Source organism: Pan troglodytes, chromosome X (genome assembly GCF_028858775.2).
Source record: "Pan troglodytes isolate AG18354 chromosome X, NHGRI_mPanTro3-v2.0_pri, whole genome shotgun sequence".
In the NCBI taxonomy this organism is placed as follows: Eukaryota; Metazoa; Chordata; class Mammalia; order Primates; family Hominidae; genus Pan; species Pan troglodytes.
This window is the reverse complement of record NC_072421.2, coordinates 18271429-18289966: the sequence shown is the minus strand read 5'-3', so window position 1 is coordinate 18289966 and position 18538 is coordinate 18271429. Positions and strand designations below refer to the sequence as shown.

Genomic DNA, 18538 nt, shown 5'->3' with positions numbered 1-18538 from the left:
AGTCCCTATTGTTAGACATTTGGGATATTTGTGATTAACTTTCCCATTGTAAACAGTGCTTTGATGAACACCCTAGTGAATAAATCTTTGCATACACTGATTATTGCCTTGGGGTGAATTCCTAGATGTAAAATTGCTGGATCAAAGTTATGAATATTTAGAGTTTTGCCCTCTAGAAAGAGTGTAACAATTTATACTTCCTCTAGTCTTATATGTGAGTATATGTTATAGGCTTTTCATTTGATGGTAAGAATTTTATTGTAAACGATTTTGAATATAGACCCACATTCAGGTATTTTAGGCACTGTGCTAGGCACTTGCACAAATACATATACATAGTTTAATCTTATTTCTAAAACATCATATTTAGCCTCCTTAACAACCTTGTAAAGTTGATATTATCCCCATTTTACAGATAAAGAGACTGGGAGTCAGAAAGATACAATAGCTTTTTCCAAGTCACACATCCAAAAAGTTGTAGTGCTGGGATTTAAACATGGTTGGACCTATGATCTTATCACCATATTATAGATACTTCAGGGAATTGATTGGCTAATAATAATAATAACATCTGATGTTTATGTAGTGCTTATGTATGAGGTACTGTTTACATGTATTACCACGTTCAATTCTCATGCCAAGGCTATGAGGTACTATCTACTTCTATCCCCAAGACACTGAAATGACTAACTTGCCAGGGTCATACAGCTCGCAAGTGGTAGAGCTGGTATTCAAAGTCAGGCAGTTTAGCTTCATGGTCCATGCCATTAATGACCAAGGTACAGTACAATAGCCTGCAGAGTTGCAGAAGACTGTATATCAATCTCATTATGAATGCTTTCTTAAAGGAAGAAAAGCATGGCTTCACCAAATCTCAAACATGAAAGGAGAGTTGTCTAAGAAAATGTGTCTATCCAGCAATTTGACTACAAATTTCCTGTCTCTATACCTGCAGCCATTTGTCTTTCAGCAATATACAGTCTTGTAAGCTTGAACTATGTTCTATCCAGGCCTAAGGGATATAACTCAAATGAAAATCTTCTAATCCTTGTAGTGACCCAAACTCTTGAACAAATAAAACAGTTAAAATTACTTAGAAATACTAAGTATTATCATTTGGGATGGACAAACTTACTGAAGTTTACCTAAGTGTAATCCATAGTCTTCTCTTATTGATGTTTGTTGGGTAAGTAAATGATGTACTCTCGTTGCTATTCGTCATTTTAAGCCTTTTCCTATAGTCTTACTTTAGTATTTAGACATTATTAAAAATTATGCAGATCATGAGAAAGGGTTATATTTTTATGTAATTTCTGTAAATGCTCAAAATTCTTCTCTTTCACCTCCCCCTTCCAAGAAAACCAACTTAATTAGCCATAAAACATGTTATAATGAATGGGAAAATATTTTAGCATTTTTATGCAGAAAATGCCTCATTAAAAGCAAATGCCTCAGCAAGCAGATTTGAGCTGCTTAAGAACTTCTGCTTTAGGACAAATCACTAGCATGTGAAACTGCTCTATCTGAAGAACTAGAAAGCCCTAAGAGGCCCTTGTCTCCTTTTCTTATCCTTGGGCTGCAGTGCAGCAATGTAGTAAGTGCGACATGGCGCTCAGTGTGCACTTGATGAGCACTGAAGGACCTGCCTGCAGTCCAGCTACAAATAGGAAAAATGTTTTTATATTTTGTCCATTATCACTCAAGGTCTTATCTGGATGTTATATCATGTGGGTTCATTTAGATAAAGTCTGTTTTTGGCTGGATATTTGGCACCATGTGACCCAAATATTTTGCATCTCTCTTGCATATTGTAAAAGCCGTAAGAGTGCACAATTTAGAGTCATACACGCAATTTTAATTTCTAATAAAAACCTTAACTCGTACCCACACTATTGTAACTTCTTTAGACTTTGGGTCTTGAACCAGAATGACAAGACAGCAGGAATGCAGACATTCAGACAGGCAGTGTGGGCTGATTTGGTCACAAAAGCCATAGTCCCTCACTTCAATGATGCCTGCTCAGAGGCACAAAGTGCTCAGTTGTCCCCACTGAGGCCCCAGAAGGCACATCTGCGGTGATGTGTTTGTAGTGGCTGCTGATAGTATTTGCAGGTGTTTTGAGATGGGCTCAGCTTCATCATCTGTGACCCATGCTTGAGGGCTTGGGCCGAGTTACAGCCACATCCATCTGGTCAGGGCTGAAAGCCCCAGAGGCGATGACGTCACCATGGTATTAAGTTACCCTGGAGAACTAGGCTCCTTTGGAGAATGGGAAAGCATGAAATGATGACATGATTACTCTTCGAATGGTAATTTTTCGTATCACTTAAGTTCTTTACCAGATCACCCCACCAAGTCAGCCATGCTGTCACTTTACCAGTAATAACAGTAGTGGCAGCTGTGGTTAACATTTCTTGAGGTCTTACTCTGTATCAGTCAGTCATTGGGCTAAGCACTTTACATGCCTTATCTCATTTAATCCTCTAGCCCTATAAACCAGGTACTATTAATATCCCTATATTACAGATGAGGGAACTGAGGGCAAAGAACATAAGTAACCTATCCTGAATCCTTCAGCTTGCAAGCAGAAGAACCGAGGTTTGAAGTATGTATTTTTTTTCCTGATTTTAGTCTGTAATTATTCTTGCTTTACTGCATTGTGCTACCAGTTAACTAAAAAATATGTCTGTATTCCAAAAAAGAGGCGTTTCTTTCAGGAATGAAAGGAAGGGAAATTAATTTGTTCCCAAATGCCCATGATTTGAGCTCTTAGCCAGCCCAGCCTCTCTCACTGGGAGGCAGGAAACTGACTCCCAGACAAACTGATGTTTCCTCAGCAGCAAGCATAGGGCTGCAGGTGGCCACCAAACTTACCGTTAAAAAGTGACGGTCCTTAAACTCACGCCTCCTCTGGCTGTGAGCTGGAGGGTAGGCTGGCAGTGGAGGAGCTGCAATGGAAAGGGGGGCAGCTGCTCTTTGCTCTCGGCGATCGCTCCGGCTCCGATGTTCTAAGAAGGAGAAAAAGCAGTAATACTGAAATACACTTGGCATTTTCAATTTCTCTTTTCCCCTTGGGAGTGTTAGCAAAAGGCTGTGAAAAAAAAAAAGTGAGTTTTCATTACTTTAGCTAATTTGAATACCAAATAAGATTTTCAGAATGGTTTTTAATTGAACTTTCACTTACTATTAATATGAAATTGGATGCATACATTTCAGTGGATCCATCTCATAATCTGTACAAGAGGGCTCACTTCTGAGTTCAGTGTGACTTATTTCAAAACAACATAAGCAACAACAACAACAACAACAAAAGTTGAGAACATAGTGGAAGATTTGCTGCCATCAGTACTGGAGTGGAAAGTAGGCACAGACAAAACAGAGCTGCCCGGCCCACCCACTGGGTACGGGAGCTGGCTGTCACTGGCTCAGGGGAGCTGATTGCTACATATTCAGGAATTTGTGTGAGTCCATTTTTCAACTGTTGGTACCTGGAAATAACTCATGTTGGGAGTATTTACATCACATGTTTGCTGAGTGACTGAGAGTGAATTTATGCTTTCATTAAAGTCTAGTCTTTTAAAATTAGAATGTATTACATTTCTCTGTATTTCGAATGGGCTGTGGTGGGTGCCTTCACTGCCATGCGCTTTTCTAGGTCCTGTTACTTGTTTCTGACAGGCCTGCCCAATGCTGGCTCCATTTTCTTTGCCCCATTCAATGTGCTGCCCCCTAAACTAGGAACTGAGCACTCTTGAACTTTCTGATTCTATCCATGTCTGACTTGGCTGTCCGTGTGCCTCGCTGCCTGAACGTAGTGTCTGTGTCGAGAAGATGTGATAGTATTCCCCATCTCCCTTTGCTTGGGATTCTTCTGACAAATGTTGGCTCCCATAAGCAATCAGAGCAAAGTCTTCAAAACCATGTAGGTAGTCTTTGCTAAACTGCCTCCAAAGTCAATGTTTATCAGAAGGCTGTTTAAGATAAATGTCTTCCTTGTTAAAGTGCCCACCTCCAATGCCACCATCATTATGCAAGCAAACAGTGGGCTTTTCTAAATGGGTAACACAAGGAAAAGTGTTTACATTCTTAAATCCATACAGAAGAGTCGCTTACAGGTGTTACTGGTTAGGAAGAAGTGAAAGGAGGGGAGTAGTTGGAAGGGAGACATCAACTCAATTTTCCATTCAATCGCTCCCCTCCTACACAATCTTAAACATATATCTTTCTTTGCTCTAGGCTGGGAGTAGGCAGGCTAGATTAATGGCTCCCTAATAATACCTTTTTCTGGTGCTGAGGTAGGGAGAACATTAGTCCACTACAGCCTGAAACTGCAGTGGAATCTTGCTCCTTATTCCCTTAGACCAATGAAACTTATGCTGCAGCCTCAAACTTGAAAGGAAAGGAAATATAAAATATAATTATCTATTTATAGTTGCTTATGAATCTCTCTCTCCATGATTTATGAACATAAATGATAGCATCACATATAGCCATTACTGGCTCTGAGCATTAAAGAATTACTAAGGGGGAAAAAAAGTAATCAGAGCCTAAATAACTTGAAATACATGTAGATGCTACTTCCTCCACAAAACCCTCCCTGAAGCTCTATGAAATGACTTGGTACATTTCTTCTTAGCCTCCCTATCACTGTATTGAAATTACCTGGTTACTTGTCTGTCTCTCCACTAGACCAGGGATTCCTTGTGGGCAGCATATGTTATTGCTTTTTGACTCTTAGGTTCTACAACACTCCCTTGCCTTCAATAAAATTTGTTGGGGGGTTTGCTATCAAGCAGATCTTGAAGGCAGCCAATTTCTAGGTTTTAATCTTGGTCCTCCAGCTCTCTCCTTGCAGTCTCACCTCCAAAAGAAGCACAGAGCTGCTGTCACCACAGCCTCATTTGTCTGTGTTTCATTATCCACTCCCTCATGGTGGAAGCAAGGCTATTCCAGCTGTCCAAATAGAGAACCTACAGGGATGCTCACTGCAGCATTTGCTGAGCATGGCAGTTGTCTGATAGGTCAGTATTATTCATGGCCACCAGATGGCAGAAGCAGATTATGCTGATGAATACAGCAGTATGCTATTGTGTTTCTTGGACAAGGTTAAAAAAAAGTCACTTTCTAATTTTAATTCTACACTGCATGTTTTTAATTCCATGATGGCTATAATTCTTGTTTATGGCTCTCTGCAGTGCTATTAAAACTACTACACCCAAGATATGCTATTGAGCCAACCGCAAAACAAGCCAGTCTGTGGAGGGTAAAACGCATCTCCACAGTCTTCCTTCCAAACCCCAGGAGGCCCCACATCCCTCTCTCACCGCCCCCCAGGAGGAAGTTCAGAGAAAATTGATATTGGCACTTGCTGTTCTTCAGTTCTGCTTTAAGTCTAAACCTGACAAAGCAGTGAAATGTGATAGTTTACGAGCAGCTTGGTGTTATCTGGTGGAATCCATAAAATCCTAATCAGGGATGACTTATTAATAAAATAAAGGGATAAAAATAATTATACCTAAAGGGCTAATGTTACCCAAGATTTCTAATGATGGGACCTGAGAAAGGATTTGGTGAGAACAATCAGATTCCTTTATAGTCATCCTGTGCCCTCAATGTTCAACCAGTTTTTTGCAAAACTTGATTCAGTTCCACAAATGTTCATTGAGGACCTACTATATGTCAGCTTCATGCTAAGTGCTTTGAATAAAATAAATTAATAAGATATCATCCTTGCCCTTGAGTTGCTCATAGATTAATGGCTTATTAGTGGTTGGTTGGTAAAACAGGCCCATAGTGGTTGATTATAAGATTCTAAGTGGCAGGATGGGAGGATGCACAGGATATTATGGGAAGGGTGCCTAATCCAGGCTGCAAAGGAATGGCAAGTGTGGAAAGAAAGATTTTCAGAAGGTGGCTTAAGTTAAAAAAGAACTTCTTAGCCAACTATAAAATTGAAGTGAATGGTAAGTATGCCAAAGATGCTTCTACAGGATACTGATCATCACTCTTCATTGTAAGTGTCACAATGTCTTCCCCTAATAACCAAGAAAAATTTTTAGAAACAATTGCTTTAGGGATATTAGGAGGTTAGCTCTTTCATTAAAAGGAAAAAAAGATGAGGAAGGGAAAAAAGATGAGGAGGGAAAAAAGATGATAATTGAAGGCAACAAACTATTGAAGATAAGGATAGGGGAAAAGGCAGGAGTTATACAAATGTGGAATAAATAAGATGAAAACAATATCACCATTTTGTTTCTCCACTTTGATAATGACATTAAAATATTTTACTTGCATTTTAATACTTTTGCAAAATGCCATTTCTTAAAAGAGTGTAGGGAATTTGGAAGAAAGACATTGAATGTGTAGACACCATCTATCTCCATAGCAAGAATCTAAAGGCCAAAAAAAGCTGACATGTCCCCTTCTGATACCCAATTTAGGGGGCTCTAAAACAATGATGCTACTTTTTATTCCCCTTGTCCTAATTAGAATGGTTTTAAGGCACTGAAAAGCAACCAGTGTAAGAAAAAACTGTATTCCTATTTTGACTGCTATGAGCCTATCTCTAGCTTTCTCAGGGCTGTGAGAGACATGTAAACATCAGTATCTATTTCCATGAGACACAGTGTATGGCAAGGAGGAAAAGAGCTCTGGCAGGCATTTCAGAGGCTTAGGTTGGGTCCTGGTACCACACCTAACCTGCTATGTGTGACCCTGAGCAAGTTTCCTCACCTTTCTAGGCCTCCGCGTGTCCCACTAAAGAATGGGGGCATTAGACCGATCACTGGTTCTCAAGAGAAGCAGAAGAGCCCTCTAGGGGATCATTCTAATTGTTACAATGATTGGATGGGAGCCAAAGATGACAGCCATCCCATAATGCAGAGGATGGTCAATGAAAATGTGTCCCAGGTCTCACACAATTTTAAATGTTCCATCAGAATCTCTTATAGGGGAAAAACCTAGTGCCTATTTATGAGTCAAGCCAAATTCCCTTTTCATTCTAATCCAAAGTATTTATTTTTTGCCCATATCTAATATATACTGAATGTACCAGTTTTTATGGCCATGCCCTCCTGCCCCTCGGAATAGTTTCTGAAGGTCTGTACTTAATCCAGACTTGCTTTTGACAAGTGCAGACATCTGACTGCTTCATGATGTCTTCTAGTGAGGTCATGCCCGAGCATTTGCATATTGAAATAGATATTATTATAAATAATTTCCTTTTAATTTCTCTTTATTATCATATTTAGACCATAATATTATTTTTTCTTATGTGTATGGGTAGGGCATATTACCCACGGATTTCATTTCAGGGTAGAAACGGGAGCATTTCAAAGTACTTGCTATAATAAGGGGGTGTGTTGAGGCTGATGGGACAGAGGACACCTGGATGGGACAACCTCCGAGTTGTCTCCCGCAAAAGCCCCCAAGCCCAGGATCTGTCACCTCTGCGCAGGGCTTGCAGGCTCTGCCGGGCGTGGCGGTGCAGCTCCTCCACGCAGGGTGGCCTTGTGGCTGGGAGGAAGATGTTGCGCTGCTGGTGCCACGGGGCGCGGTAGTACACACTCAGCTTACTCTCGATGTCCAGGTTGGAGACGGCTGCAAGACAAAGAAACAGGGCGTTGTCCATCAGTGGCTTTAAGTTGTGCTTTTGGCCAACCCTGGGGTGGGGAAGAGGACAGGAGTAAAGTCTGGGTGGAGTGGAAGTCCAGACTACTGCATTCACATTAAGAACTAACTCAAGGCCGGAGAAAGGTTTGGCATTTATGATACTGATAGGGACAACTTTTGCCCCTGAGCCGAGGCACGGGAGGCTCCAAGACACCAACCGTCTACCTATGACTAGCTAATTTCCTCTCCGTACCTTCATTCCTCACCCTTGGCACAGTCGCTCATCAACACTGACAAGCCCCTGGCTAGCCTGCTTGGGGGTGGAGATGGGGGTCCTGTTTCTGAAAAATGTGGAGGAAAGCCTCAGAGATGAATGGAAAGGCTGCCTCAGCTCCAGCCTTCTGGCCGCAGGGCCTCAGAGCTGTAGTTCTGCACGCCGCCCCTGCTGTCCACCTGAACTTTGGCCTATACCTTGCCCTGCCTCTGTCCCTTGTGGTCCCATCCCCAAGGTATCCTTATCATGCCCTACACCTACCGGCTCCATTGCCTGTCATCTTTCAAAGCATTGCTCTTCCTTGGTTTCACCCAGGGGTGAGCATACGCATTAAAGAAACCATCATAGGGGTAATGAGTATTAAGGGAGGGAAACTGCAGATGCAAGATGAGTTTTTGCAACTCATCCAAGAGATCAAGGAAGGAAGGCTTCCTTCCCCCAAACACAGCATTTAACTCACTCTCATCTTCTTCATGTACACAGGGATCCTAGGATGGAACTGTCCATGAGTTAAACAGAAATTCTGCTGGAAGCAGATGTTAGGAACCAGGAGGATTTTTACTAAGAAATGGCTGCAAAGAGGACCTCACAAGCACCTGGGTAGCCTGTCAGCCTCGGGAATGGCATGAATTGGCCCAGTCTGCTTTACCCTCCAGACACACTATCCAGATCCAGACTCCTGTCCTGGGCCCACCCTACTCCCCCCACCTCCCAGTCTCATCTCTTTCCACTCTGGTTCAGTAATGGGGGATTGACTGAGAAATCAGGCTCTCCCTGCATGCAAAAGTCAACTCCTACCCAATGGGGCAGAGGTCGTTACCAAACCCAACAGAGAGGACCATGAATTCATGTGCTCATGACAGCTGGGAGAAGGGACAGAACAGAAAGCCTGTCTGTGGAAAGAATGGGCAAGAAGCCAGGTGGGCAGTCCTAGAAGTAGAGGGGCTTCTGAGCACCCCTTCCCTTAGGCTCGTCTTTTCAGGAAGGTGGGAGCCAGGATACAGGGCTGGGCCAAGGTGACTAAGAGGTAGACCAGAAGACTCTTTTCTAGTCCCTCATTCCCTCAGCACTGCTGACCAGAGGCTTAGGGTGGTAACTTTTGACAGCCCCTCAGAAACCAGGTCAAGTGGCCATGGCTCTTTAATTCTTGTGTGGGGAAAACCTGAGCCCCTCCTATTTATCTTAATGTTCATCTGAAGAAAAGGCTCATCAGAAGTGCTTGTCAAAAACACAGATTCCTGGGCATCAACCTAGACTTTGAATCAGAATTTCCAAAAGAAAGGCCTGGTAATCTATATTACGTGAAAAGTTATTTTTATCATCAGGCAGGTTTGAGAAACACAAAATGTCTTCTGATGATGCCTTGGGATCTTGTAGGAGTGAAAGGAGTTGGGCAACATGAGGGAAGGGAAGACGCTGCTGAAAATGGAAACATCCATCCACCCATGGAACATTCCCAAGTAGCTCTTAGTCTCAGGCATGGTGCTAGGTGTTGGAACACAGCACAGAACAAAACACACAGGAATCCCTACCCTCATAAAGCATTTGTTCTCTGGCTTTGTGCAAAATGGTTTAACTGTGATTCTGCCTGGATGAAATAGTTTGGGAGCAATGACACTGGCAGACTTTTCCTATTTTGGTATTATACAGTTCCCTAGGGATGGTCTCAGGCATCAAGACTCTAGAGGCCTTGAACGCCAAAAAGGTTGTAGTCCTCACTCCTCCATGTCCACCTTTCTGCAGTAGGTGATCCCAAATTTCAGAATCAATTGGCATATCATAAAATTAGTGTAAAGATGTTCAGCAAATTCTCTTCCCTCATTATTAAATATTAAATATCAAGTTACCTGAAAAAAAAGCATTTTTTGGTGCCCATGCTTTGCTGATACCCTAAACACATTTCTGCTGTGCTTGTTGGGCAAGCCAGTGCTGAGTTCCTGGGCTGCTAAACTCTGCCTGCTGCTTGGGACTGTGAATTCACAGATACAAAGAGTAATGCATGAGTTCCAGCATGGGCAGCCTAGTCATGGCTCCTGGGAAGAACCAACCCTCACAATGACAACCTGCAGGGCCAGGGATCATCACCTTTCTTTCCAAAATCTTTTTCTTTCTCCATTGAGAAGCTATATCGGATTTCTGCCACACATTAGCAGGTGAACATTTCACTCATCAGTTGCCACCATCCTGTCTATCTCTTAGACAGGGAAAGGAGGAAAACTCTTTAATGCCTTTGCTCTCAGTGACGTCATTTGGTCACAGAGCATTAACTAGTATTATGTGTCCACTAGAGGCAGGCAGACAGCCACTAATGGAGCTTTTCCAGGGAAAACTGTCCCCTTTTTCCTTCTTTAAAAAATCTATTCCTTTTCTTAAGTAACAGTTCAACCACAGTTGAATCCATTCATTCGTGAGCTGCTCCACTGCCATTGTAAGGCTGCCCTGCATCTTCGGGTTCACCATGCTCCCTTTTCCTCCCTTTTTAACAATCTCACCATGGCTAAGTTATGCAAGATAGCAGGCTTAGTGCCCTAGGAATGTTTGTTCTCATAAAAATGGAACAAAGCAAAGCAAGAAGGTTTTTCCTCTGTTTATTTGCATACGTCCAGGGGCCACTGTGTGATAGGCAGAATTTTAGGATGATTCCCAAGATTCCTGCCTTCTTGTGCACATACCCTGTATAATCCCCTTCCCTTGAGTGTGGGAAGAACCTGTGACTTAGTTACATTACAAGGCGAAAAGGGTTTTATGGTCTGTACTCAATCGACTTGAGTTAATCAAAAGAGAGAGTATAATCCTGAGTTAATACTTAAAAGAGACAAAAAGCAACAGAGATGCTCTCCTATTGGCCTTGAAGAAGCAAACTGTCGTGTTGTGGAGAGGGACATGTGGCAGGGAATGGCAGGTGGCCTCTAGGAGCTGAGGGCCTCACTCCTACAACTTCAAGAAACTGAATTCTGCCATCAACCAATGAACTTGAAAGAGAACTCTGGGCCTAAGATGAGATGAGATGAGATGGGATGAGCCCAGCTGACACCTTGATTTCAGCCCAGTTAACCCTGAGCAGAGGACCCAGTCAACCCATACCCAGACTCCTGACCCATGGAAATTGAAAGATAATAAATAGGTGTTGTTTTAAGGTGCTAAGTTTGCAATGATTTGCTATGCAATAATAGAAATAATAGAAAACTAATTGTATTAGTCTGTCCATTCTCATGCTGCTAATAAAGACATACCCATGACTGGGTAATTTATAAAGGAAAGAGGTTTAATGGGCTCACAGTTCCACATGGTTGGGGAGGCCTCACAACCATGGCAGAAGGCAAAAGAGGAGCAAAGTCACGTCTTATATGGTGGCAGGCAAAGAGAGCATATGCAGGGGAACTCCCCTTTATAAAACCATCAGATCTCATGAGATTTATTCACTACCACAAGAACAACATTGGAAAAACCAGCCCCCATGATTCAATTGCCTCCCACTAGGTCCCTCCCATGACACTGGGAATTATGGGAGGTGCAATTCAAGATGAGATTTGGGTGGGGACATAGCCAAACCATATCACTAATGCACACTCCCGCTACTTTATCTACTTCTCTAGAGTCAGTCACTTGCTTTGTCTTGTCAATTCCTCCCCTCTGTTACTGCTCCCCAAGAAAGGGGAAGATAATGACAAGGGTTACAACAGGAAATAAGGCTCTATGTGTCATTTTTATCCTCCACAACAGGAAAAAGTTTATTTGGATGTATCATTTCCCTCATCTAAGACTACAAGCTCTTGTGGGAAGCTCCAACCATATGCCAAGTTCTAAGCCAGGTGCATTATATTAATAATATCATGGTACCCGCACACAACTCAAAGAGGAAAATATTGCCCCTATTTTATAGATAAGGAAATGGGAACTCAGAGAAAGTAAGTAAATTTGCTAAGTCATCCACCTGGTAAGTAGAAGACCTGGGATCAGAAACCATCTCTGTTTGGCTTCTAAGCTGCCACTCTTTCCCAAACCAATATTGAAATAAGTTTCCCTAAGCTAAGGGTGATGGGGTAGGGGAGTGAGAATGGGCCATCTGCCACATAAAAAGGATCTAGTGCTTTTCAAAATAAAGAACAAAGATTCAGAACTGCTACTCTCTGTATCATCCATAGCATCAGGTATAACCAAGAACTGAGTGACTCTTCCAGGAAGTGCCTAGCAGGAGGTTGGGAAGATGTGTTCTATTATACCAGAAAGACAACACCACAAACAGATAACCACAAAACCAAACTGCTGAAAGAAAATGCCATCGCAGGAAATGTCCACAGGGCAATGAAAAGTCTTTATAGACTGATCTTAGTTCATTCCCCTGTCAAACACTGGAGATAATGGAATTGTCAAGATCTTGATTCATAGTGATGTATTGGAAGGATGGATATGGTCACTGGGGTCCTCTTAAATGAGCTAACTTAGACATTAAGGAAAACTAGTGGCTGCCACTCTCTTGGAAAGACTAGGCCCGTTTCTAAGAGCAGGAGGAAGCTTGGTTTTATGAACGACTGGGAAGGGGTAAAAATCAGGGGCAAACTTAGTCTTGCCCCAGCCTCTCTAACCCAATCTCCCCTGCCCTGTTAGGGGTGCTACTCATTTGATTCTCTCTTTCCTAGCCTTGTGAGCATCCCACTGCCTTACAGCTTTATGCCCCCGGGAGCAGTGCAAAATGCTTATTCTTGGCCTCTCTTCCTAGAAAGCCTCCTTACCTCACATCCCCACCCCACACTGGCTTTCTCCCCTGCTACTCCTTCTTCCTTAAGAAGGGGGAGGTGACAGCTGAGATCAAAGTTTGACTGCTACATGTGGTGAAATTTTAAGAAAAATGCACAAAATGACTCAGAAATGGAATTTGTACCCCTTCAAGGGAGGGAAGAAAAATTTTTAAACGTTCTCAGAGTGCCTGCAGACACATTTACCCACCCACACCTTGCTAATCTTCTTCCTGCCCTTCTACCACCACAGCCACCCCCAACACATAGCTTTGTGGGCAGGAACACATCCCTCCACAAACCATCCGTTCTGGTGCCCCATGACAGGGAGGAGTGTGTTGGCATATCAATCAATTAATAAGCACCTGAAATTGTCAGTGTCACAGATACATAGCCAGTTTGTTCTCCAGGTCCCTGCTATGCTGAAGCCAATCCTCAGGAGCCATCAGCTTGGTGAGCAAAATGGGAAATTTCCCTAAGGTGTCTGTTGCTGCTGCCTGAGTGCTCAGATCTATTGGGAGGATGGGAAGGGGATTTCACCAAGTGAACCCATTTATTCCTGCCTGCCCTTTCTTCCTCGGTAACCATCCCCTTGCCCACTCTGCTTGGCAGTTTGGAGGAAGGAACAGGGTAAAGTACAAGGAGAGCAAGGACCACCAAGGCTCCTGTCACCTGCAGAGCAGCCCAAAGCCAGAGCCAGTTTCCCAGAGTCTTTCCTTGCTGGGCTTCCTGTTCTGTAGAACCATAATAATTCAGATTTGTTCCCCACTATGGATGAGGTGTCTCATGTTCACCTCTCAGCATCAGAAAGATCTAGGTCTCTTAACAAATTCCAGCATCTTGAAACATTCCAACACTTACAGAACAGGAGAACATATCTGTGTGTTTATTTGTACGCTAAAAGGATCTAGAACAATTTTTCCCCTAGAAATAGTTTTCCCAGCTTCTAAAACAAAATGATGCTTCATACCAGGAAGACTGTTTAATTATTGCTGTTACCATTGTTGTTTTAATGTCCAACATCCTGTGGAAAGACCAGTAGAAGCCTGGGTTCTAGTTGCAGTTCTGACACCATGTGACACTGTGCAAGTCGTTGAACCTTTCCTGGATTCAAGTTCCCCATCTTTACAAAGGAGGGGTTTGAACTTTTTGATCTCTGAGTGATGTGCTGCCCTGTCCTGTCCTGCCCTCCATTTGATGCCAGTCACCAAAATCCACCCAGACTCTGTAGTTAAGCTATGGCAGGATGGGCTGGTGGAAAGAGCTTGGGCTCTTGGATGGAAAGATGGATCACAGCATCAGTGTGATCCAGAGCAAGTCTTCTATGAAAGGGGAATCACAGAGCCTTCATGCAGTGGTTCAGGCTCCAATTAAGTAACAACATCCTTAGCATGTGTCACTGCTTAATAAATATTAGTTCCCTTTCCTGGGCTGAAAACAAAAGAAGATTGGGAGGCCAGGATCAGGGTCCAAATTCACAAGAGGAAAGTCTGGAGCTCTCCAAGGTTCTTTTTGCTTTATTTTGCCTGTCTTCTTGTTGAGTGAAGTATAAACAAAGATGAGGCTACTAAAGATCACTCTTTGAGGGTCTCATTTCTGGAAACTGGAAAGAAGACTGCCCACAACTGGGGAGCCTGTGACCTCTCTGACAGGTTCAATGTCCCCAAGTCTCTGCCATCTGTTGACTTGGACAGCATTTAGTGTAATGACTCAGCGATCCTAACTCTCTGAGCCAGTGTCAGAGTTGCAGTCCTAGACATTCTTCTTAGCAGCAGTTTGTAATTTACTTGTTTATCTTCAGGTCATTCTGCTGCCATGTTCTATACCAGACACCTCCTCCAGAATGTAAGCACATAGTCATCTGTCACAGCTCAGCTATTGTTTTAAGAAAATTCCTTTAGGCATCTAGCAGAGTCATTGGATTCTACTAATGGAAGGGACCTCGGAAATTTGGACTTCTGTATTTTTTTTTTCAAGCTGCAAGAGCATGACACATTAGTGGATTGTGAAATCCATTTAGCAGGTCAAGACTAGCATTTTAAAACTGCACGTTCTGCACATGTACCCCAGAACTTAAAGTATAATTAAAAAACAAACAAACAGAAACAATGAAATAAAATAGAGCAGACTGGAAAATACCCAAGAGCACTGCATGCAGTGTTGTTTTGTGAAGCTATCACTTGTGTCACACATGTGCATGTGCACACACGTGTGTGTTTGTGTGTGTGTATGCTGGGTTGTGATGTAAAAATGTGTTTCTTACTCTGAGTAGCAGTCAAAACACTGTGAAAGCCACTGTTTAGGCCACTCCTTTCATGTGCTGATGAGAAAACTGAGATTAAAATATTTGACCCTAGATCACAGAGCTGATTTTTGGCAGAGGCAAAAACCAAAGCCAATGTCTTCTGAGCCCAGGCCCATGCACTTCCCTCAGCAGCCTCTTCCTCCCATGGGGATAATCAGCCTAGCTTCTGCACCCTTCATATCTCTCGGTCATTATTTTCTACCTTTCACATTTATCAGGTTGTCTTTAGGAGGGGAAAAAAAAACACTTCTCACCTGTGGATAGTACACATTCCATCCATTTTTATTTTAAAATTCCAGGTGCACTTCAGCTCAGAGAGCAGTTGTTGAGATGAACCAGCCACAGAAGCCAGGGTTTGCCTTGTGTTTATTTACAGAAGGACACACCCACCAAGAGCTGCTCTGAGGAGACTATGGCTGCAAGAGAGGGCCCTGCCCATTTACCAGTAACAACTATAAGCCACTTTGAGACTTAGAGTATACATATCATCAGGGAAAGATGACATTGATGGAAAACCTTTGCTACAGCAGTGGAAACGCACACTCCCCCCCCCCCCCCTTCTTCATTCTGGTTAAAGATAGATAGCTGGGTATTCAATATATGAAATATCTGAACTCCTTTCCTTCCCTGTGTTCTGTCTCTTTTGCATTCTGAGTTTTCCAGAGCAAATAACTCATAAGAGGATTGGATCAGGGAAAAAGGAGAGCCCAACTTGGTTACCTTGGTTGGCTTGTATACCTAGAATGCCTGCACTGTTTGCCATCTATCTACCCTCCAAGCCTCATCTTCAACAAAAGCCTTCTACTTCCCACTCCCAAGCTGCTGGGCCACTCACTGTTTCCCACCTCTCATTTGCACTCCTCACAGACTATCTTAGATGGCCATACACATCTGCAGCCACATCCTTATGCCTCTGACAAGAGGAGCCACAGCTTATACTTCTTGAGATCCCTGACAATGCCAGGCATTGTCCCATGTAAATTCTTAAAGGAAATGTGTTTGATTGCTTTTGTTACTTGTTAATGACTCCCTGTATACTTTGGCAGGGAAATGAAATTGGCACAAATAGCTCAAGTGGGGTTTTGCACCAACTATGGGTTTCATTTATCCACAGGACTGCAATAGAAGAAATTTAGATTCAATACAAAGAAGAAATTCTCATTCACAGGGGTCTAGAGAGGGGATGGATGGCATTATCAAAAGAGGTTAGAGAGAAGGGGTAGAGAGGGGAATGTGGTAAAACAAAGAAAAATTGCAGGGGTGGGGAAAGTGAGTGGGGGAGGGCACAACCTTAGAGAGATAGTACACATTCTAGGGCCTGATGATATTTTAGAAGAGTCTCTGATTTATAGAAAGCACTGACTCAGGTGCAGTACAAACTTGGTTTTTCAGCAGGAAAAATGTATTAGATAAAGTTGACATGTCCAGCAGCTCTGGGAGTCTGGGCCTTCATTCAAACCCACTCACTTGTATTGAGCAGCTACTTTTGCAAAGTTCTGGGCTAGGAACTAGGGGACACACAGATGGCTAAGACAGGATCCCTGTCATCCAAGTGCTTATGAGGTAGTATTCATTTATTCTTTATTTCTTTCAAGCATTTATTAAATGTCTATTATGTAGTAGTGAAAGGGCTACAAAGATTACAATACAGCTCTCTCTCTCTCTCTTTGATATGGTTTGGATGTGTGTCCCTACCCAAATCTCATGTTGAAATGCAATCCCCAGTGTTGGAGGTGGGGCCTGGTGGGAGGTGATTGGATCACAGGGGTGGTTTCTCATGGTTTAACACCACCCCCATTGGTGCTGCCGTCGCAATAGTGAGTTCTCATGAGATCTGGTTCTTTAAAAGTGTGTGGCACCTCTCCCCAACCCCTCTCAGTCCAGCTCCTGCCATGTAAGAAGCCTGCTTCCGCTTTGCTTTCCACTAGGAGTAAAAGCTCCCTGAGGCCTCCCCAGGAACAGATGCTGCCACGCTTCCTGTACAGCCTGCAGAACCATGAGCCAATTAAACCTCTTCTCTTTTTATAAATTACCCAGTCTCAGGTATTTCTTTATAGCAGTGTGAGAACAGACTAATTCTGTCTCTCTCTCTCTCACACACACACACCCACAGTCATTCAAAAAAGTCTAAAAGAACAACAAAAAGCCACTCTTAATCCTGTCACCAAAGGCCACTGTTAGCATGCTAGCATGTTTCCAAGCAATTTTTTCAAGTACGTTTCTAAATAGTTGAGATATAGCATATATACTCTATTGTATACTGCTTTTTAAAAATAAAAGAATTTGGCCAAACGCAGTGGCCAAGGCAGGCAGATCACTTGAACCCAGGAGTTCAAGACCAGCTTGGGCAACACAGCAGAACCCCATCTCTACAAACAACAACAACAACAACAACAAAACCTCAAAAATTAGCTTGGTGTGGTGGCATGCGCCTGTAATCCCAGGTACTCTGAGGCGGGAGGATCTCTTGAGCCTGGGAGGTGGAGGCTGCAGTGAGCTGAGATTGTGCTACTGCATTCTAGCTTGGGTGGCAGGGTGAGACCCTGTCTCAAAAATAAAACGAAATGAAAGAATTTTCCTTTGTGAATCAACCTCAATACTTATTAACAGCTGTATAATGTTCTACCACGTGGGTGCACTGTAGTTTATTTACCCATTCTCCCAGCACTGGATTTGGATTAGCTCCCAGTTATAACACAGACCGCAAGGAGCATCTCTCTTTAAAAACCCCTGTCAAGGCCACATTCTCCATGTGATTGTGAGCATGCTATGGGCCAGACTGGAGATTTTGCTCTCCTTAGCATGAACTGGGCTGTCCTTTCCTTGGCCAGTTTGAACAGAGGCTATCAAGACACAGCTAACCCCAGAGTCCAGCTCCCTAATCAAAGGATGGGGAGCAGACTGGCATCTTAGATGTACACATGGCCTAGTGTTTGATATATATGTATCAGCAAGGTACATCCTTTTAAAAACACCAGACACTAAGGTGGCAGTCGCTTGGCAAAGCTAGAAATTGTACTGTTTAAGCTACCATTCCACAGAGCACACAATAGGCAGAGGATTCATAATTGTTCTTGTCAAAATGTACCATCCTGCCTCAACAATGCTGATGGAAATATTTGTTCTTAACCAGGAACCATCATTGTATGTGAGGCTGTATGGATACAAACCACACCACTGGGGAACTAAGAAGGCTGCCCTCAAAGGCAGACTTAAATATTAACATAATAGATTAAAATGGAGCTTCCCAAACTCCAGTATGCATAGGAATCACCTGGAGACTTTGTTAAAACAGATTCTACTGCCAGAAATCTTGATGCTCTAGGTCTTGGATGGGATCTGAGAATCTGCATTTCTAACAAGTCCCAGGGGGATGCTGATGTTGCCAGTCAGTGGACCACAGAGGCCAGGTAACAAGGTAGGTATTAGATTGAACCATATTAAATTGGTGATATTCAACCATCTTGACCTTAAAAAACTATCTCAATAGTTCAATCTAATAATTAGTTCAACTCCAAGGTTAGCTTTACCAGAAGGGCCACTGTGCTCTTAGATAGCAGTAAAGTGCTTGCTTTTCAGCAACCTGTACTGAAAATGACCAGCCCATCACCA

General features: G+C 42.9%; 1 protein-coding gene across 5 annotated transcripts in view; it reads right to left on the bottom strand.

Annotated features, from left to right (window-relative positions):
• NHS (NHS actin remodeling regulator) overlaps positions 1-18538 on the bottom strand; it is a 369943-nt gene that overhangs the window by 40802 nt on the left and 310603 nt on the right. For all 5 annotated transcript variants that reach the window (XM_016943117.3, XM_016943118.3, XM_016943119.3 and 2 more), the window contains exons 2-3: positions 7447-7599; positions 2875-3008 (exon numbers count right to left, since the gene is read on the bottom strand). In XM_016943117.3, the coding sequence (XP_016798606.2) occupies positions 2875-3008; positions 7447-7599 (287 nt within the window). The remainder of the gene's footprint in view (positions 1-2874; positions 3009-7446; positions 7600-18538) is intronic.